The sequence below is a fragment of the Ranitomeya variabilis genome, chromosome 4, assembly GCF_051348905.1.
Source record: "Ranitomeya variabilis isolate aRanVar5 chromosome 4, aRanVar5.hap1, whole genome shotgun sequence".
Classification (NCBI taxonomy): domain Eukaryota; kingdom Metazoa; phylum Chordata; class Amphibia; order Anura; family Dendrobatidae; genus Ranitomeya; species Ranitomeya variabilis.
Window position 1 is genome coordinate 62,316,545 of NC_135235.1, and position 22,205 is coordinate 62,338,749.

At 48.4% G+C, this 22,205-nt stretch overlaps 1 protein-coding gene and 1 long non-coding RNA gene across 2 annotated transcripts; both read right to left on the reverse strand.

The window, feature by feature from the left end:
- Positions 1-18,388: 18,388 nt before the first annotated feature.
- LOC143767570 (olfactory receptor 5AR1-like) lies at positions 18,389-19,336 on the reverse strand. The gene has a single exon (XM_077255980.1). It carries the CDS (start codon positions 19,334-19,336, stop codon positions 18,389-18,391), a length of 948 nt encoding a protein of 315 aa, XP_077112095.1.
- A 493-nt stretch (positions 19,337-19,829) lies between these two features.
- Positions 19,830-20,877, reverse strand: LOC143768393 (uncharacterized). The gene is made up of 3 exons (XR_013213841.1): positions 20,816-20,877; positions 20,030-20,125; positions 19,830-19,915 (listed from the first exon to the last, which is right to left on the reverse strand). It is a non-coding gene; the product is annotated as an uncharacterized LOC143768393 (long non-coding RNA).
- Positions 20,878-22,205: the final 1,328 nt, after the last annotated feature.

A 22,205-nucleotide genomic window follows, 5' to 3' on the forward strand; every position in this document is an offset into this window, starting at 1 on the left:
TACCAGTGTAAAATGTAAAAAAAACAAACTACATACTCACCTTCGCGTCCCCCCGCGTCCGCTTCCCACACTGGCTGAGCGCCGTAAAGTGAAAGTGAAAGTACAGCACAGCGGTGATGTCACCGCTCTGCTGTTAGGGCCGGCCCTCAGTCAGTGCAGGAAGCGGATGCCGGGGGACGCGAATGTAAGTATGTACTGTTTGTTTTTTTTACATTTTACGCTGGTAACCAGGGTAAACATCGGGTTACTAAGCGCGGCCCTGCGCTTAGTAACCCGATGTTTACCCTGGTTACCCAGGGACCTCGGCATCGTTGGTCACTGGAGAGCGGTCTGTGTGACAGCTCTCCAGCAATCAAACAGCGACGCTGCAGCGATCGGCATCGTTGTCGCTATCGCTGCAGCGTCGCTTAATGTGAAGGTACCTTAAGACGCTCTGCGGACGACATCTTCTAATCAGTTATCATGGCTTTCCTGCATGACGCTTCTGTAGAGTGTGCAAAATCTGAACTGGATATTTTTGACGTACCCCCGACACAAACAAGTATAGAGAAATCTCTATTTGTAGAAGTACAACCGGTTGCGGCTCTGTCAGACAATGGCCCGTTGGAATTTTTCATATCTGGGAGCGGCGATTATTATTATGATCTAAACAACACGCTGTTGTACATAAGCTGTCGCATCGTGAAGCAAGATAATACGGCTATCGCCGATGGCTCCCGGATGGCTCTCATAAACTATCCTCTAACCACCCTTTTTAACCAGGTCAATATTACTCTGGGAGATCGGCTTATCTCACAATCGGACAATCTCTACAGCTATAGAGTGTACATAGAGACCCTTTTAAATTACAGCTCGCAGATGCTGGCAGCACAATTTACAGCCGGTTTGTTATATAAAGACACTGAGGGCCATCGTAATGACTGGAGCTTGGATGGCGCTAATGCGGGGTTTATCAAAGGAGCCAATGCAGCTTCTTGCTCAAAGCCCATCGACCTCTTGGGGCCCATTTTTGGGGATATATTTAATCAACCAAAGTTAATATTGAATGGCCTTGACCTTAAGGTTAAGTTAACAAGAAATAAGGATGCTTTCTGCCTCATGTCCGCAGAAGCCAAGCCGCTGAAGGTGCAAATCTCGCAAGCGGCTCTCTATGTGAAAAGAGTGCAGGTGTCTCCGGCTGTCCGAGTCGGTCACAGCCAGGCCCTCCTATCCGCAACCGCCAAGTACGTTATTGACTGAACATGTCTGAAAGTGTACAGCATCGCCGCGGGGATGCGGATCACGAACCACGAGAACCTCTTCCTAGGCCAGATACCAAAAACTGTTATATTGGGGTTTGTAGATAATGAGGCCTTCAGCGGGTCTTACGCGAAAAACTCGTTGCACTTCCACCACTACCAAGTCAACCACGCTGCATTATATCTGGACGGCCAGCAGATACCCGCGAGACCTTATAATCCTAATTTTAATGATGATTTAGCCATCAGAGAGTATATGGCGCTTGCCCATATATCTGGTAAGCAAAAGGCTGATTGTGCCATGGCGATAGACCATGAAGAATTTATGGCTAGTGTTGAGCGATACCTTCCGATATCGGAAAGTATCGGTATCGGAAAGTATTGGCCGATACCGTCAAAGTATCGGATCTAATCCGATACCGATACCCGATCCCAATGCAAGTCAATGGGACGAAAATATCGGAATTAAAATAAACCCTTTATAAACTTGTAGGTTCATTCTACATGAAGGAAAACAACTAAGAATAATGTAGGATGTATTGGGGGACGTGGCGGAGACATTAAAGGCACAGAGGTTTAGCCCAATCTAATAGAATAGCAGGATTTTGTTTTGTTTTTTATGACGTTCGGCGTTAGAAAGATTTTGACTATGTTAATTTTTTTTTATTTTGTCAGATATTGATGTTTCACTACTTCCACGCCCTTCACCTTCTTTTTTACTTCTCCCACACTTTTTTCTTCATTATCCTCATCATCAGCTTCTTTGACATCAACTTCTTCACCTTATTCATCTTCTTCTTCATCTTCTACCTATTATTTTTTTGGTTACATTGTTCATATTCTTTTTATTTTACTATTATCTTCATCATATTCTACTTCTTCATCATATTCTTATTTGTGACAGGCATTCCCGTAGTTGTTATCTATAAAAGTTTGAAGATTACACCTTCCGTTCTGCCTGTCACAAAACAGTTACATTTGTCCGCGTTCAGTTTGGCCTGCAGCATCAGGCTTTATCCAGGGGCACCACGAGGAGGAACAGACTCACCCCCATACACTGCTTAGTCTTCTTCTGCTTATAATTTAGATAATATCTTTTGCTCTGATATTTAGTGTTATGCTTAATGTTCTTCTGCTCTTTGTTCTGCAGCCTCTTGTTCTTCTGCTTCTCGGTCTTCCAGGTCGTCGTCGTCTCCAGGGTCGTCGTCTCCGGGGTCGTCGTCATCGGGGTGGTCTTCAGGGTCATCGTCTCCAGGGTTGTCGTCATCACGGTGGTTGTCGTCTCTGGTGTCGTCGTCATCTTAGGGGTGGTCTTCCGGGTCATCGTGTTTAGTCTCTTGAACTTGGAAATGTAGCAGAAGGTACAAGAAGGCTGAGAAAATGCCGAGAAACAGCTGATGGAACTGGAACTCGGATGGCTACCCGAAGGTCCAAGAGCCAATGGAACTACCGAGGACCAGCTGACGTTACTGGAACCCGGTTACTAAGCAGGAGGTACCCGTGCCTGAAAGCACTACCAAGGACCACCTGACGTTGGTGGAACTCGGATACCCAGAGGGAGGCACCTAAGCCAAAGGCTCTGCCCGGAACCAGCTGACGGTACTGGAACCAGGATGGGGAGCAGAAGGTACAAGAGCAAAAGACACTGCCGAGAACCAGCTGACGGTACTGGAACCCGGATGGGTAGCCGAAGGTCCAAGAGCCAATGGAACGACCGAGGACCAGCTGACGTTACTGGAACCCGGTTACTAAGCAGGAGGTACCCGTGCCTGAAAGCACTACCAAGGACCACCTGACGTTGGTGGAACTCGGATACCCAGAGGGAGGCACCTAAGCCAAAGGCTCTGCCCGGAACCAGCTGACGGTGCTGGAACCAGGATGGGGACCTATTCAAGCTTGTCTTCCTAGAGCCCCAACTAGCAGTGTTGGAGCAAAGGATCAGCAGGAGGAGGAGAGGGAGCAGAGTGTAGGCCGAAGCCTGCACTGGCGGCAGCTTTGGGTCTGTTGTGCCTGCGTGGCAGTTGCAGGACACGTTGCCGGCTGCACAGCAGGGGAACAGCTGGCGGTGCTGAACCCCACTGACACATTGGCTGGTGTTTTTCTCTGTGCAGCTAGCAGTACCGGGCCCCAACTGGCGGTGTTGGAGCCCAGGCTCTGCAGGGGGAGCAGAGTGTAGGCCGAAGCCTAATTGAACCAATTTCAAAGGTAACCTTTAACCCACCCTCAGGGGTTACAAAGTAGAAGAGCCACAGCTTATGCAGCAGTAGTGCTGCACAAGTCAAAGGTTGCTCTTTTAATTTCGCTCCTTGCACACGCTGAATGAAACACGTATAACATTTAGCCCTTTATACAGTCAAACTGTGTTGGAGGCGCGAGTTCCCTTCGTAATGAGACGCAGCACAGATGTCAAGAATCCCACCTTGGTGCTGGGTGCAGCCTCCTGAGCGTTGTTATTTGCTGTACAGGAGTCTGCGCTGTCGTGTTATCCCCTGGCCTAGCGCTGTTAGCGCTGCCCATCTTCTGGCATCATTTAATGTCGGCCGGTGCGGTTCGCGATGACCATGAATCCCAGCCCCGCAGTGTCTTAACATTGTTAAAACACTGCGGGGCTGGGATTTATGGCCTGGCGCAGCACATATGTTCGCCTCTCACACTCGGGTTCTTACACCCGCTTCAGACTGTGCGGCGTCAGCTGATCCCTTATCGCATGCCACGGCCATGAAGCCGCACAGTCTGAAGAAGGCGGAAGGAGATGAGGGCAGGCGAACTGATGCACTGCTCATGCCCATCAATCACACCCTCGCAGTCCCAATAAATAAGACACCGAGGGGCGTTGTGTGGGTCAGGGCGGCCGCAGAGGCGCAGGCAGCCAAACAATGATGCCAGAAGATGGGCAGCGCTACCAAGGGGGTTGCAGCGTGTCATTACAAAGGAAAGTCACACCTCCGGGACGGTTAAATGGTCACACAGAGGACACATTTTAGACGTGTTTTCAGTTCCACATGTGCGAGGAGAATATGTTTATGAGCCACCTTGCACACATGCAGCATTACCGCTGTACAAGGTGGCTGTAAAACATACAAACGCCTGGGGGAGGGGGGACAGGTTCCCTTCAATTTCAGTTCTTGTGTCTGCGTGCCGGTCGCAGGACACGTTGCCGGCTACACAGCAGGGGAACAACTGGCGGTGCTGAACCCCACTGACACATTGGCTGGTGTTTTGCTCTGTGCAGCTAGCAGTACCGGGCCCCAACGGGCGGTGTTAGAGCCCAGAGTCAGCAGGAGGAGGATTAGAGGGAGCAGAGTGTAGGCCGAAGCCTGCACTGGCGGCAGCTTTGGGTCTGTTGTGCCTGCGTGGCAGTTGCAGGACACGTTGCCGGCTGCACAGCAGGGGAACAGCTGGCGGTGCTGAACCCCACTGACACATTGGCTGGTGTTTTTCTCTGTGCAGCTAGCAGTACCGGGCCCCAACTGGCGGTGTTGGAGCCCGGGCTCTGCAGGGGGAGCAGAGTGTAGGCCGAAGCCTAATTGAACCAATTTCAAAGGTAACCTTTAACCCCCCTCAGGGGTTACAAACTAGAAGAGCCACAGCTTAAGCAGCAGTAGTGCTGCACAAGTCAAAGGTTGCTCTTTTAATTTTGCTCCTTGCACACGCTGAAAGGAACACGTATAACATTTAGGCCCTTACACAGTCAAACTGATTTTGAGGCGTGAGTTCCCTTCGTAAAGAGATGCAGTACAGCTGGCAAAAATGCCACCTTGGTGCTTTGCACGGCCTCCTGAGCATCGTTATTTGTTGCACAGGAGTCTGCACTTTTGTGTTATCCCTTGGCCTTGCGCTGTTAGCGCTGCCCATCCTCTGACATCATGTAATGTCGGCCGTTGCGGTTTGCGATGACCATGAATCCAAGCCCCGGAGTGTCTTAACATTGTTAAAACACTGCGGGGCTGGGATTCATGGCCTGGCGCAGTACATATGTTCGCCTCTCACTTGGGTTCTTACACCCGCTTCAGACTATGCGGCGTCAGCTGATCCCTTATCACATGCCACGGCCATGAAGACGCACAGTGCGAAGAAGGCGGAAGGAGATGAGGGACAGGCGAAGAAATGCACCGTTCATGCCCATCAATCACACCCTCGCAGTCCCAGTAAATAAGACACCGAGGGGCGTTGTGTGGGGCAAGGCGGCCGCAGAGGCGCAGGCAGACAAACAATGATGCCAGAAGACGGGCAGCGCTACCAAGGAGCTTGTTGCGTGTCAATACAAAGGAAAATCACACCTGAGGGACGTTTTAATGGTCGCAGAGGACTCATTTTAGACGTGTTCAGTTCAACCTGGGCAAGGAGAATAAGTTTCTGAGCCACCTTGCACACATGCAGCATTACTGTCGTACAAGGTGGCTGTAAAACGTAGAAACGCCTGGGGGAGGGGGGACAGGTTTCCTTAAATTTAAGTTCTTGTGCCTGCGAGGCTGTTGCAGGACACGTTGCCGGCTACACAGCAGGGGAACAGCTGGCGGTGCTGAACCCCACTGACACATTGGCTGGTGTTTTGCTCTGTGCAGCCAGCACATCTGGGCCTCAACTGGCGGTGTTAGAGCCCAGGGTCAGCAGGAGGAGGAGAGGGATTAGAGTGTAGGCCGAAGCCTGCACTGGAGCAAGTTGAAAGGGACACTTTAACCCCCCCCCAAGCGTTTGTAGCTGAAAGAGCCATCGTGTACAGCACTAATGCTGGAAAAGGTAAACTTAGCTCTTTTAATTATGGTCCTTGCACATGCTGAACCTAACACTGATGAAAAGTGTCCCCTCCTACCGTGATACCGTCCGGTTGGTGGAACTTTCCTTTGTGATGTGACGCAGCACAGCCGTCATTCTTACCCCCTTGGCGCCGTGCGCCGCCTCCTCTGCGTTGTTTGAATCAGTCCCGGAGCCTGCGCTGTTAGGTTAGCCCTTGGCCATGCACACATTTTGCGCTGCCCGTCTTCTGACATCATTTGGTGTCAGGATGGCTGCGCCTGTGCGGTCGCGCTGGCCGAGAGCCCGCCTCGCAGTGTCGTCTAATGTAATCCCACCGCGGCCCTGGGATCCATGGCCATGCGCAGTGCATATCCTCACCTCTCACTCCCCTCCCTACGGCTTCTTCAGACTGTGCGGTGTCACGGCCGTGGCATGCTATTAGGGACCAGCTGACACCGCAAAGTCTGAAGAAGCCGTAGGGAGGGGAGTGAGAGGTGAGGATATGCACTGCGTATGGCCACGGATCCCAGGCCCGCGGTGGGATTACATTAGACGACACTGCGAGGCGGGCTCTCGGCCAGCGCGACCGCACAGGTGCAGCCAGCCTGACACCAAATGATGTCAGAAGACGGGCAGCGCAAAATGTGTGCATGGCCAAGGGCTAACCTAACAGAGCAGGATCCGGGACTGATTCAAACAACGCAGAGGAGGCGGCGCACGGCGCCAAAGGGGTAAGAATGACGGCTGTGCTGCGTCACATCATAAAGGTAAGTTCCACCAACCTGACGGTATCACGGTAGGAGGGGACACTTTTCATAAGTGTTAGGTTCAGCATGTGCAAGGAGCACCACGAAAAGAGGCACTTTTTCCCTTTGCATCATTACTGCTGCACAAGGTGGCTCCTTCAGTAACAAACGCCTGGGGGGGGGACAGGTTCCCTTAAATGTAACTTGTTGTGCCTGCGTGGCGGTCGCACGGCCTGCGGTATACACAGCAGGGGAACAGCTGGCGGTGCTGAACCCCACTAACACATTGGCGAGGTGTTTGGCTCTGTGCGGACAGCACTTCTGGACGGCAACTAGCAGTGTTGGAGCCCAGGGACAGGTGGAGGAGGAGGAGGTGGAGGAGGTAGGAGGAGGTAGGAGGGATTGCCACACACACAGCAGGGGAACAGCTGACGTTACTGAACCCCAATAAAAGAGGAGGGACTGTAGGGACTGTGCGGACAGCACTTCTGGACAACAACTAGCGGTGTTGGAGCCCAGGGACAGGTGGAGGAGGAGGAGGTGGAGGAGGTAGGAGGGATTGCCACACACACAGCTGGGGAACAGCTGACGTTACTGAACCCCAATAACAGAGGAGGGACTGTAGGGACTGTGCGGACAGCACTTCTGGACAACAACTAGCGGTGTTGGAGCCCAGGGACAGGTGGAGGAGGAGGAGGTGGAGGAGGTAGGAGGAGGTAGGAGGGATTGCCACACACACAGCTGGGGAACAGCTGACGTTACTGAACCCCAATAACAGAGGAGGGACTGTAGGGACTGTGGGGACAGCACTTCTGGACAACAACTAGCGGTGTTGGAGCCCAGGGACAGGTGGAGGAGGAGGAGGTGGAGGAGGTAGGAGGAGGTTGGAGGGATTGCCACACACACAGCAGGGGAACAGCTGATGTTACTGAACCCCAATAACAGAGGAGGGACTGTAGGGACTGTGCGGACAGCACTTCTGGACGGCAACTAGCGGTGTTGGAGCCCAGGGACTTGTGGAGGAGGAGGAGGTGGAGGAGGTAGGAGGAGGTAGGAGGGATTGCCACACACACAGCAGGGGAACAGCTGACGTTACTGAACCCCAATAACAGAGGAGGGACTGTAGGGACTGTGGGGACAGCACTTCTGGACAACAACTAGCGGTGTTGGAGCCCAGGGACAGGTGGAGGAGGAGGAGGTGGAGGAGGTAGGAGGAGGTAGGAGGGATTGCCACACACACAGCAGGGGAACAGCTGACGTTACTGAACCCCAATAACAGAGGAGGGACTGTAGGGACTGTGCGGACAGCACTTCTGGACGGCAACTAGCGGTGTTGGAGCCCAGGGACAGGTGGAGGAGGAGGAGGTGGAGGAGGTAGGAGGAGGTAGGAGGGATTGCCACACACACAGCTGGGGAACAGCAGACGTTACTGAACCCCAATAACAGAGGAGGGACTGTAGGGACTGTGCGGACAGCACTTCTGGACGGCAACTAGCGGTGTTGGAGCCCAGGGACAGGTGGAGGAGGAGGAGGTGGAGGAGGTAGGAGGAGGTAGGAGGGATTGCCACACACACACAGCTGGGGAACAGCAGATGTTACTGAACCCCAATAACAGAGGAGGGACTGTTGGGACTGTGCGGACAGCACTTCTGGACGGCAACTAGCGGTGTTGGAGCCCAGGGACAGGTGGAGGAGGAGGAGGTGGAGGAGGTAGGAGGGATTGCCACACACACAGCAGGGGAACAGCTGACGTTACTGAACCCCAATAACAGGAGGGACTGTAGGAACTGTGCGGACAGCACTTCTGGACAACAACTAGCGGTGTTGGAGCCCAGGGACAGGTGGAGGAGGAGGAGGTGGAGGAGGTAGGAGGGATTGCCACACACACAGCAGGGGAACAGCTGACGTTACTGAACCCCAATAACAGAGGAGGGACTGTAGGGACTGTGCGGACAGCACTTCTGGACGGCAACTAGCGGTGTTGGAGCCCAGGGACAGGTGGAGGAGGAGGAGGTGGAGGAGGTAGGAGGAGGTAGGAGGGATTGCCACACACACAGCAGGGGAACAGCTGACATTACTGAACCCCAATAACAGAGGAGGGACTGTAGGGACTGTGCGGACAGCACTTCTGGACGGCAACTAGCGGTGTTGGAGCCCAGGGACAGGTGGAGGAGGAGGAGGTGGAGGAGGTAGGAGGGATTGCCACACACACAGCTGGGGAACAGCAGACGTTACTGAACCCCAATAACAGAGGAGGGACTGTTGGGACTGTGCGGACAGCACTTCTGGACAGCAACTAGCGGTGTTGGAGCCCAGGGACAGGTGGAGGAGGAGGAGGTGGAGGAGGTAGGAGGGATTGCCACACACACAGCTGGGGAACAGCTGACGTTACTGAACCCCATTAACAGAGGAGCGACTGTTGGGACTGTGCGGACAGCACTTCTGGACGGCAACTAGCGGTGTTGGAGTCCAGGGACAGGTGGAAAAGCAGAGGAACACAATGTAGGCCGAAGCCTGATTGGAGAAAGTCGAAAGGGAACCTTTAACCCCCCCCAAGGCGTTTGTAGCTGAAAGAGCCAGCTTGTGCAGCACAAAAGATGCAAAAGGAAAAGGTGGCTCTTTTCATTATGCTCCTTGCAAACACAGAACTAAATACTTATAAAATGTGTCCCCTGAAACCGTGAGACCGTCCCGGAGGTGGGACTTTCCTTCGTAATATGACGCAGCACAGCCGTCATTCTTACCCCCCCGGCGCCGTGCCCCGGCTCCTCAGCGTTGTTTGATTCCGTCCCGGAGCCTGCGCTGTTATGTTATCCCGTGGCCAGGCACACTTAGCGCTGCCCGTCTTCTGACATCATTTGGTGTCAGGATGGCTGCGCCTGTGCGGCCGCGCTGGCCGAAAGCCCGCCTCGCAGTGTCGTCTAATGTAATCCCACCGCGGGCCTGGGATCCGTGGCCATGCGCAGTGCATATCCTCGCCTCTCACTCCCCTCCCTACGGCTTCTTAAGACTGTGCGGTGTCACGGCCGTGGCATGCTATTAGGGACCAGCTGACACCGCACAGTCTGAAGAAGCCGTAGGGAGATGAGTGAGAGGTGGAGGTTCAGATATGCACTGCGCATGTCCATGGATCTCAGGCCCCCAGTGGGATTAAATCAGAAGACACTGCGAGGCGGGCTCTCGGCCAGCGCAGCCGCACAGGCGCAGCCATCCTGACACCAAATGATGTCAGAAGACGGGCAGCGCTAAGTGTGCCTGGCCACGGGATAACATAACAGCGCAGGCTCCGGGACGGAATCAAACAACGCTGAGGAGCCGGGGCATGGCGCCAAGGGGGTAGGAATGACGGCTGTGCTGCGTCATATTACGAAGGAAAGTCCCACCTCCGGGACGGTTTTATGGTATCAGTGGACACATTTTATAAGTGTTAAGTTCTGCGTGTGCAAGGAGCTAAACAAAAATAGCTACCTTTTCCTTGTGCAGCATTACTGCTGCACAAGGTGGCTCTTTCAGTAACAAACGCCTTGGGGGGGGGGGACAGATTCCCTTACATTTCAGTTGTGTCAGCGTGGCGGTCGCAGGACACATTGCCGGCTACACAGCTGGGGATCAGCTGACGTTACTGAAACCCAATAACACTGGGTCGTATGTTTTGACTGTGCAGACGGCACTTCTGAGCCTCAACTGGCGGTGTTGGAGCCCAGGAATTTAAGTTCAGGTGGTAGAAAGATGAACACAACAGGAGACCTGGATAACGTAGACAGTGACCTAATTATTTAATCAGGAAGAGGAGTGGCAAATTCCTGCGAGATCCAGGCCTTGTTCATTTTCAGGAAAGTAAGCCGGTCAACGTTATCGGAGGATAGTCGCATGCGACGGTCAGTTAGTACACCACCTGCAGCACTAAAGACACGTTCCGATAATACACTGGCCGCAGGGCAAGACAGCACCTCCAATGCATACTGGCTTAGCTCTGGCCATGTATCCAGCTTTGAGACCCAAAACTTGAAAGGGGAAGAGCCGTCTGGGAGTACAGCAAGAGGGCAAGACATGTAGTCTGTCACCATCTGACGGAACCATTGCCTCCTGCTGACTGGAGCCGTCTGTGATGGTGTAGACTTTTGTGGCGGGCACAGAAAACTGTGCCACAGTTGGGCCATACTGGTCTTGCCTTGGGCAGAGGCACTGCTTCTGCTCCCTCTTTGTGCAGAGCCTCCACCACTGCCTGGACGCACTGAGCTGCTTTGGAATGCACTAGCAGCACTTCTCTCAGTTGGAATGGAGAAGATGATGGAATTCACCAGTGTGTCTTGGTACTCCCGCATTTTTCGCTCCCGGTTCAACGGTGTGATGAGGCTTTCTACGTTGTCCCGGTAGCGAGGATCGAGGAGGGTGAACACCCAATAATCAGACATGTTGAGAATGTGGGCGATGCGGCGGTCATTTCTCAGGCACTGCAGCATGTAATCCACCATGTGCTGCAGACTGCCAACTGCCCAAGAAACGCTGTCCCCTGCTGGAGGCGTGATCTCTGCCCGCTCGTCATCACCCCACCCTCGCTGTACACACTGAGTACTGGACAATTGTGTAACTCCCTCCTCTGGACGGATGTCTTCCTCCTCCATTGACTCCTCCTCATCCTCCTCACAAACTGTCCCCTGCCTACGTGTTTGTGAGGAACCACGTGGCGCTGACTGTCCAGAAGATGATGGAAATGCTGAATCCTCATCCTCCACCTCTTCCACAACATCATCCCTTAGCGCTTGCAGTGATTTTTCAAGCAGGCAGATAAGGGGGACAGTCATGCTGACTAGTGCATCATCTGCACTCGCCATCCGCGTGGAATAATCAAAGGGACGCAAAACCTGGCAGACGTCATTCATAGTGGCCCACTCTGTGGTTGTGAAGTCTGTACGGCGCTGAGTGCGACTTCTTTGCGCCTGAAGCAGCTGGTACTCCATTACAGCTTGCTGCTGCTCACACAACCGCTCCAACATATGTAACGTGGAATTCCACCTGGTAGGTAGGTCACATATGATGCGATGTTCCGGCAGGCGGTGTCGGCGCTGCAGAGCCGCAATGCGCGCTTTTGCCGTGCTGGAACGCCGCAAGTGAGCACACTCTAGGCGGACCTTGTGCAGCAGTGCATCAAGATCCGGATAGTCCCTCAAAAAGCTCTGCATGACCAAATTGAGCACATGTGCCAGACATGGGATGTGAGTGAGGTTGCCGAGGCCCAGAGCTGCCACCAGATTTTGGCCATTATCACACACTACCATGCCTGGCTGGAGATTCGCTGGCACAAACCACACATCGCTCTCCTGCTTGATGGCATTCCAGAGCTCCTGCGCTGTGTGGCTTCGATTCCCCAAATAAATTAATTTCAAGACGGCCTGTTGACGTTTGGCCACGGCTGTGCTCATGTCGGTCGTAACAGGTAAACGTTCATCACGGGTCCATGTGGAGGTGGACTGTGACGGCTCCTGCAGCGATGATTCTGAGGAACTGGTGTAAGAGGAGGAGTCAATGCGTACAGAATGGATTCCTGCAATCCTTGGAGTGGGCAGGACACGTCCTGCGCCACTCGCACGATCTGTACCCGGCTCAACGACATTAACCCAATGGGCAGTGAGGGAAACGTATCGCCCCTGTCCATGTTGACTGGTCCACGCATCGGTGGTGAGGTGGACCTTGCTACTGATGGCATTCAATAGCGCGTGTTTTATGTGTCCCTCCACATGCTTGTGCAGGGCAGGGACGGCTTGCCTGCTGAAGTAAAAGCGGCTGGGCACATTGTACTGTGGGACTGCCAATGACATCAAGTCACGGAAGCTGTCAGTCTCCACCAGCCTGAATGACAGCATTTCCAGTGACAGAAGTTTGGCAATGCCTGCAGTCAAAGCCTGTGCTCGTGGGTGGTTTGACGAGAAAGGCCGCCTTTTCTCCCATGCCTGTACTACCGATGGCTGTAGACTGGGCTGGGAGTGTGTGGATGACTGGGAAAGTGGTGCTGCGGGTGGAATTACAGCGGGTCTCTGGACAACAGGGCCAGAGGTTCTTCCACGGCGATCCTGGGAGGAAGCCGAACCAGCTGCGTGTGAGCTGGAGGAAGAGGCAACACGAGCTGAAGAGGTGGTAGCTGCCGCTGTTGGTTGGCCTAGCTCTTCAGTGTGTTTTTCTAACTCCGCCGGGTGCCTGGTGCGCACATGTTTCCACATGTTGGAGGTATTGAGGTTGCTGACATTTTTCCCTCTTTTGACTTTGTGATGACACACCTTGCATTTGACATAGCAAATGTCATCTGCAACTGTGTCAAAAAAGGACCAGGCACTGCAAGTCTTGGGAGCGCCCTTTTTGGCTTTTGGAAGAGACATGCTCCTAACGGCTGCCAAAGCAGAGGCTGCAGGATCCGCAGTCTTCCCCCTCCCTCTCCCTCTTTGGGCCGTACGGGGAATCTCTTCCTCAGAGCTGCTCCCACCACCTTCCTGTCCCTCACGCCAAGATGGGTCAAGGACCTCATCATCTACACTACCCTCTGCCCCCAACTGCTCCTCCTGGGTAGTCTCAGCAGCAGAGCACGCACCAGTAAGTGGCACCTGAGTGTCATCATCAGCTGATGCGGCCTGCGATGTGGTGAACGGAGCCACTGGCCCACCCGCCTCTTCAGAGGAAGAGAGAAAAAGCTGTTGGGCATCACTGCACCCTGCCTCTTCTTCCATTTCTCCAATGCTGCTTGGCTGGCCCCCTGTTTCCAAGCCAAGAGATTCAGAGAACAGAAGTAGAGACGGCTCCTGTCCTGGGCTCTCTGTCTGCCTGGGCAATTTGGCAGGTGGTGAAGAGACAGATGGCTGCTCTCCAGTGCTCTGTGTCTGAGAGGATGTGGCACTAATTGAAGTTGATGCATTAGCTGCCATCCATCCGACAACGGCTTCAATTTGTTCTTCACGCAGCAGCGGTGTACGGCGCTCTGCGACAAAGCTGCGCATGAATGACTGTTCCCTTGTGAAAGTGGGTGCTGATGAGTCACCGGTGCCCGCAGCAGGCACAGAATCCCCACGTCCCCTCCCTGCTCCGCGCCCACACCCATGCCCACGTGCCTTACTCACTGCCTTCTTCATGTTGGTTGACTGATAAAGATAAGCAGAAAAGTACTAACGGCTTTGTGTGCTTATTCCTGAACAACTCCTCCTAACAGGTATAAGAAACACTAATTTTCTAAAGTGTGGACTAGACTTTAATATGAGCTAATGTGGCCTACACAAATGTAAAGTGGTGTCACTGGTGTGTTTGGTGAACTTTATTATTTATTTATTTTTTTGGGGCTGAACTGACAACAGATAGAGCTGCAGTCACACGGAGACCGTGCAGACAGCCGTAAACAGCGCTGCAAGGCCCAAAAACCCTCCTCTACGTTATCCTATGTAGTGTTTTTCCACAAGTTAGCTGGAGACGGGTGGAAAGACACTAATAGGAATTTTTTGAAAAAATGTGCAGCAGCCTGCACTACTTAAAACAAAATGAAAATTGATTTTTGCGGTATGACGCAGTGAAGAACCCTGAGCTGGAGACAACCAGGCTATGGCTGCTCACAGACTACAGGGCGAGCTGCAGTCACACGGAGACTGTGCAGACAGCCGTAAACGGCGCTGCAAGGCCCCAAAACCCTCCTCTATGTTATCCTATGTAGTGTTTTTCCACAAATTAGCTGGAGACGGGTGGAAAGACACTAATAGGATTTTTTGTTAAAAATTAGCAGCAGACTACACTACTTGGAAAAAAAAAAAAAAAGAACAGTATGAGGCAATGAACCACCCTCCCTGAACTGAATACAACCAGCTATGGATGGCCTATGTGGCTGCACTCAGACTAGAGAGTGGGCTGCACTCACACACACACACACACACAGACCTTGCAGATCGCTGTGAAAACAGCGCTACAAGGCAAAAGCAAGGTGAATAGTAGGTGAACACAGCGGTTGCTAAATTAGCCTTTGGAAAGCACAAAGAAGCAAATCGCTATCTCTAAACTGGCCCTCAGTCAGCAAACAGCGTCCTGTCACTAACTGAATTCACAGCAGAGTGATCGCAAAATGGCGCCAGCGACTTTTAAACTGCATCATGACATCATTTCAGCAGCCAATCACAGCCATGCCAGTAGTTTCATGCCCTCCATGCTGAACAGGATGTGCCCACACTTGAAATCATTCTCATTGGCTGAATTTGTGCATTTTGAATCTGGGAACTTCCGATTCCGGTATCCGATACGCGGCAAGTATCGGAATCCCGGTATCGGAATTCCGATACCGCAAGTATCGGCCGATACCCGATACTTGCGGTATCGGAATGCTCAACACTATTTATGGCTGGATTCACTCTATTTGCTTTTGATTTATCGCCTGATCAAAAGCCTGGAGGACATTTCTCGCTCATTAAAACAGGTAACCTACGTGCTGAAGTCCGCTTTGCGCTAGCGACACCCCACACGATAAATATGATTGTTTTTGCAGTCAACCACACCATTCTGGAAATTAATAATAGGAGAGAGATCTTGTACGATTTTAATTAAGTAACGATGGACAGTCTGCAGCTTACAACGATACTGAAAGCCGATAATTATACAAACCGCATATTCGCCGGTGTGTTTCCGTGTGATTTGCTTCCGGAAGAAAGGGTGACTCAGAGACCAGCGGCATATATCGTGAATACAGACCCGGCGAATCAAGCTGGACACCACTGGGTATTAATCGTACTCTGCGATGATAAGACGGCCATATTTTTTGATAGCTACGGCTTTAGTCCTGAAAATATTATCTTTCCACGCGAATTTGTGACATTCCTGAACAAGAATTGTGCCGCATATTGTTATCAAGACGCCCAAATCCAAGATATGTATAGTCGTGTATGCGGCCATTATTGCGTATATGTATTGCAACATTTAGCGCTCGGGTTACCATTCAAGAAACTTTTACAACATTTCACTTCTGACTTGCAAAGAAATAATAGAATCGTATCAGATTTTGTTGCATCAAAATTTTCAAGTTTAACTCGCTGTTCTGACCGAAGTTATCAATTTAATCAAAAATGTACTTGTCTTCGTCGATCTAAATGTCTGACCAGGACAGATAGCTAGTTAAAAGATATTCAGGGTGACATCTGCTAGCAATTAGCTCTGTTGTGCTTTAGTACTGACAATAAAGATTTTAAACCGTTCTGTGTTTGCACATCTATCTGGGATCCCAGAAGGGAAGAAGCATCCGTGGGGGCCCACCATATCCCACCATAACTCATAACACACACAGCTGCTTGTTGTATGTGAACCGGAATTGCAGGCCCCAGAAGTCGCAGCATCCGTGGGGCCCAACATATCCCAACATAACTCAAGAAGGGAAGAAGCATCCGTGGGGCCCACCATATCCCACCATAACTCATAACACACACAGCTGCTTGTTGTATGTGAACCGGAATTGCAGGCCCCAGAAGTCGCAGCATCCATGGGGCCCAGCACATCCCAACATAACTCATAACACACACAGCTGCTTGTTGTATGTGAACCGGAATTGCAGACAGTTTTGCTGTGTTGATTGATGGGACATTAGCTGCACGGACACATCTGTTTGTGTTTATGTAAGAAATAGTTCTTGTCCCTGGCTTTCACATAACCGTCTGCACTATTCACTATATGTGTTCAATGATAATGAAACACATCATACAGAATAATCCCAAAAAACAACTACATATAAAACGAAAAATCTAATATAAAATAAAACACAATGCCCTGATTACAGAATAATCTCACAGCAGTTACATATAATACGGAAATCTAATATAAAGCAATACTGGGATAATAATCACTGTATCAAATTAACATTAGCAAACTATATTAAAAGGGGAGAGCAGACACACAAGGAACAGATGCTGACAGCTGGCAGCCAGGGAGGGGAGGGGTTACACACTCTTGATACACTTTGATAGGGGCGGGTCCACCTGTCAAATTGAGTTTGACAAAAGCTCCATATGCTCTACTACTCCCATGTATCCAATGCGGCTGATTTTCTATATTATATATGTTTTTGACAGATTGAACATGTGAGTTTAATCTGAGCGCTAAACTAACTGTATGTCTCGGATAAGACCCTGTTTGCGTTGAATTCTCCTACAGTTTCTTGGTTACATTGTTTCTTTGAAAGTTTTGCACAATATAATTATCTCCAAAATAATAATCATCATCTTCAGTAAAAATTATTAATTTTCGATAAACCCATTTAAAGTGGTGGTCTGGTACCAAAAATTTCCTTTCTAAATATCTAACCTCTTCTGTAATTTACTTTATTACACAATAACATTCACTTTTCCCTATCTAGCTAATCTCTAAATGCATTTTTTTACTTCCTGTGACCTTTCATTTGAGAGGAGTCTCAAACATGTCACAGGAGGCTGGGGAAGCATTATCACCCCTCCTGGAATAGGACAACATCAGAGGTCAGGGCTGTAGTTACTTACTAGTCTCTTGCATTGGTTTCCCCTCTGAAGATGTCTTGGATCTTGGGTGATGGATGTTGAGGAAGATGAGAGCGTAGCGCTGGCACTCTGCTTCTGTTTTTATCCCACTGTAGCTTCTGTGGAAGAAGTCATCAGGGGGTGGAGATAGGAGCATTGAGTGACAACAGTGCCGGCCCCTGATGATGATTTGTTTGACAATGCTGCTAGAAGCTGTGGAACGAGGCTGGTGTAACTCACTGCTTCTATCTCCACTCCCTGGAGAAGCTATGGTGGTGGAGGAGATAGAAGCAGAGTGCCAGCGCTGCACTCACATCTCCCACAGAATACAGCACCCAGGATCCTGATTGTCTTTAGAGGAGGTGGTGATGCAAAAAACTAGTAAGTAACAGCAGTGCATCCCCCCGATGATGTCCTGTTCCAAAACGGCAATGGATCCTGCGGGGAGTGAGTGCCGCCACAGACTCCTGTGACATCATGTTTTACATTCCTCTCGAATGAAATGTCACAGGAAATACCAAAAAAAAGCTCATTTAGGGATTAGCTAGATAAGGAAAATTGTAGGGTGTTGTGTAATAACACCCCTGATGAAGCATTGGTGAAACCCACGTCGGGTATTTGGTGGTTGAGCTCATTATACTGTATATAATATATGTATATATGTATTTAACCTTTGATATATGTTTTTACCATTTTCTGGAGGGAAATACTTACCTTTATTTCTTAGGCTTTATGTGTATGCATAGGAAGTGAATCAATTGCTTCTGTTTGCTACATACCCAATTGAATAAAACTTTTTGCCACAAAATTGAAACTGAAAAAGCACGTAGTTATAAGTAAATATGGTATATATGTATCATTGATTGATCACATGTGCATTGACTATGTCATATGTTTGTATATATACTTGCTCGTAGGGGTTTCCCACAGTAGCTCACCCACCAAATTTTAGTTTTTAGTGTATTTGGTGTTTGTCTGTGTCCATTGTTCTTAAACTATGTTTAGATAAAATTTGACCTTTTTATACATATATTTGATTATTATTTTGCTCCTGGCACACTTTTTTTCTTTGGTTGCGTTATTTAATAAAGTAAGTTACAAAAGTGGTTAGGGTGTAAGAATAGATATTTAGAAAATACATTTTAGGTGCTGGATCACTCCTTTACATATATTATGCTTTGGAGATTATTTTTATTACTTGGCTTTTGAGTTTTCGTAATGCTTTTTTGACTTTTTTGTTTTTAAAACTGTAAATAAAAGGATTTAACATTGGAACCAGGGCAGAATATATAAACGCAAAGCACTTGTCAAATTTTGAGGAATTAGTTGATGTGGGTCTCATGTGCAGGCACATTATTGTTCCATAAAACATAATCACACAAGTTAGATGTGAAGAACAAGTAGAAAAAGTTTTTCCTCGACCTTCGTTGGATTTAATAGTAAGAATTTTCAAAATGATAAAAATATATGATAATAGTGTAAAAATTAATGTAAAAATTCCCACAAGTGTCCCTACGGCATAAGTTAGTATTTCTACACTGTATATATCAGTACATGAGATCCTCAGCAATGGTGAAATATCACAGTAGAAATGCCTGATTACATGAGAAGTGCAAAAGGACATTCTTGATATCAGGGCAACATGTCCAACAGGACTCAAAAGTCCAACCATCCATGCCGTAATAGACAATTCGACAGTGTGCTCAAAACTCATTATAATAACATAATGAAAAGGATAACAGATTGCAACATAGCGATCAAATGCCATGGCTGCCAGAAGGAAAACCTCAGTGCAAACAAACAAAATGAAAAAATATAGTTGTGTTATACAATCCTCAAAGGAGATGATATTATACTGTATGAAAACCATAATTAAAAGCTTTGGTAGAATATTTGAGGTAGCTGCAATGTCAATGATGGATAGGTTTAATAAGAAGATGTACATTGGAGAGTGCAGGTTAGTATCTTGGCAAATAACCACAAATATTAAACCATTTCCGCAAATTACTATAAAGTAGATGGCTAAGAATATTAGTAAAAATATATACTGCAGCACTGGGTCATCCGTTAAACCTTCAAATATAAATTCTGTTGTGTTGAACGACTCTTCTGATTTCATTTCTAGAAAAAAAAAGAATAGATTAAAGTAAGAGTCAATCCAATAAATAAATACAGAGTTAGATTACTTATCAATACATCAGATGGACTACATGGGAAAAAAAAGTTTATGGACCCCTCTACATTACATCTACTGGAGCTTTTATAACATTCTATTCTAAAACCTAAAGCAGTAATATGGACTTAGTTCTCACTTTGCATCTCTAACAGTTTCCACTCTTCTGGAAGGATGTTCTACAAGATTTTGGGGTGTGTCTGTTGAAATGTTAGCACGTTCAATCCATTCAGCACATGTGAAGTCAGACACCGGCAACGGATGAGAGGGCCTGACTTATAATCTCCTTTCTAGGTCATCTCAGGGATGTTTGATAGAGTTGATGGGCTCTGCACCGCGGGTCAAGTTCTTCCACACCAAACTCCCACATGGATCTTACTTTGGAAAACTGGAGCATACTAATGGAGAACAGAAAAGGGCCTTACCAAAACTGTTCCCACAAAGCTGGAAGCTACAATTCTCCAAAATGTTTTGCTTCTTGAAGCAGATTTCCTTTCACTGGAAGTAAAGGTCCTAGGTCGATCTCTGGAAAACAAGCCCGTAGCATTATCTATCCTCCTCCAAACTCCTCGGCAATTCTAATTAGTTATTACTTTAATTGCATCATTTATATATGGTAAAAGAAAATACCGCACCTACCTATATAAATCAATGTACCATTTCCAGCTCAGGCGCAGAAGCCTCTGCAGTGAGCTCATTTAAACTTAGTGTGCGAGGAGGTTCATTCTCCAAGGACTGTTCAAAGTAGAAGCAAATTTAAAGTAAAATTATTTATAGAACAAACAGTCTGGAGAAAGTCTGGAAACAAAAGTACATACTTTAAATTGGCATAATATTGTGGCATGCCATTATTTAAACAGACAATTTATTAAAACATCAAAACAAAAGTAAAATACTTTAATGAAATAAAATTATATCTGATGGATTGTATTTTCATTTAACTTTTATTTATCATGTACAGTGCCTTGAAAAAGTTTTCCAACCCCGTGAACTTTTACACATTTTATAATGTTACATCCACAAATTTAAATATATTTTATGTGATAAACCAACACTTGTTCAAATGCCCTGTTATCTATATGTGTAAATAGAGCAATATCAGTGTACACTTCAGAAAAATGTGTCAAATTAATGTGTTACAGTAGCAGGAGAAGCTGTTCGTCAAAAAGAATGCCTGTTCCCCAGCAACCATGAAGTAAAGAGACTGAAGAGCTGAGTGCTGCTCAAGTCACAACCTGAAAATACCCCTTTAATGCTTCTCCAAGAAGAATATTTATTTTGTGGTAATCCATATTCCTAAGGATCCTAATTAGTACATACTGCTAAATGTTCTTTCCAAAGAAACAGGAAGAAAAAAAGAGTGTAATTCATTCCCTGTGTTAATCGGCAACTGCATAGAATAAGGTCAAAGTAAGTATTGCTCACCTTCAGTTGTTGTGCTGGACAGCCAAAACGCTGCTACAGGGCATAAAAAGGAGACATCACTGATCAGCTGCCACACTGACCCTCAGCTTCCCACTCTCACCCAGCACGAGCTGCACTGCTGTACTGAATAAGCCTACTCTTCGAGGAGGTATATTACAGATGGCTTCCCTGATCAGCTGCCACACTGACTGCAGATTCCACAACCTCCTGAGCAGGAGCTGGTGGTGATACACTTCAGGAGTAGAAAGGAAAAAGAAGGGAGTGGATATGTTCTGGGAGCTGCTATGGAGACCAGCCTATTCACAAGATGAGCCGTTTAATGACTCTACACCTTTCAGGAACGGTCCTTCCCCTTCATCAGGTACATCAGTATATGTTGTTGGTTTACCAGGACCAGATGTTTCACAGTTCAATGAGTGAGACCACCATTCAAAAATAATCTCTTTACTGAGCTGTAATTTGGTAAGGGTTATTATATACAAGGGCTTATGATCATTTCTTTTATAGTATGAATAGTATTTTTCCACCCAGTATCCTTTCTCCGTAGTATTCTCCAGGGTTTTTAAGGCACAATGTTTCTCCCTACTTTGCCACAACCCAGCTTTAATTGTACAGTCTTGATTTACAAGTCTCCTTTTCTTGCTCAGCAGTTCTGTGTCCTATTTCTTCCACTACTGGCTCCCTGTATCTACCACTAAAGATCCTTCACTAGTCCCCATCTTTAAGTTCTGCTAAGACCCATTACCTTCTGTGTAAGCTCAAGGTCTTGTGGCTAGGCGTCTGCTTTTATGACCCATCTCCAGAAGCCCACTCTGTATCGTCTGTCACTTTTCCTCAGGATCATGCTAACATTTCTTCTTTAGTCTCCTCTCACTCAGGGTCACCCATTATTGCAGCACTGCTCACTGCTCAAAACTATAACTCTCTTCCTAGCAGGAAGCAGTCACTCTTCCTGAACACTATGCCCTCCCACTATGGACTAGTCCCAAACATTAACCCTATCTTATAATACTATGCATTACACAGGCAAACATCACAATGCAATACATTATACAGGGACACATTACATGTCACCAACATTTATTACATTTTACACAATATTTCAACAACAACAAACTTGTTTCTTCAAGGGGGAAATGTAGGCAACACGTGATTGGGGTCATCGGTTCGTCGCCATGACAATCAGAGGTCTCATTAAGACCTCTTTGGTTGTCAGTGCTGGATTGCTATGAGCGCCACCCAGTGGTCAACACTCATAGCAACTCAGCAATTCTACTCAATTCTACTACATAGAGGCGATCTGACCATCGCCTCTATGTAGCAGAGCCAATCGAGTTGTGCCAGCTTCTAGTCTCCTATGGAGACTATTGAAGCATGGCAAAAGTAAAAA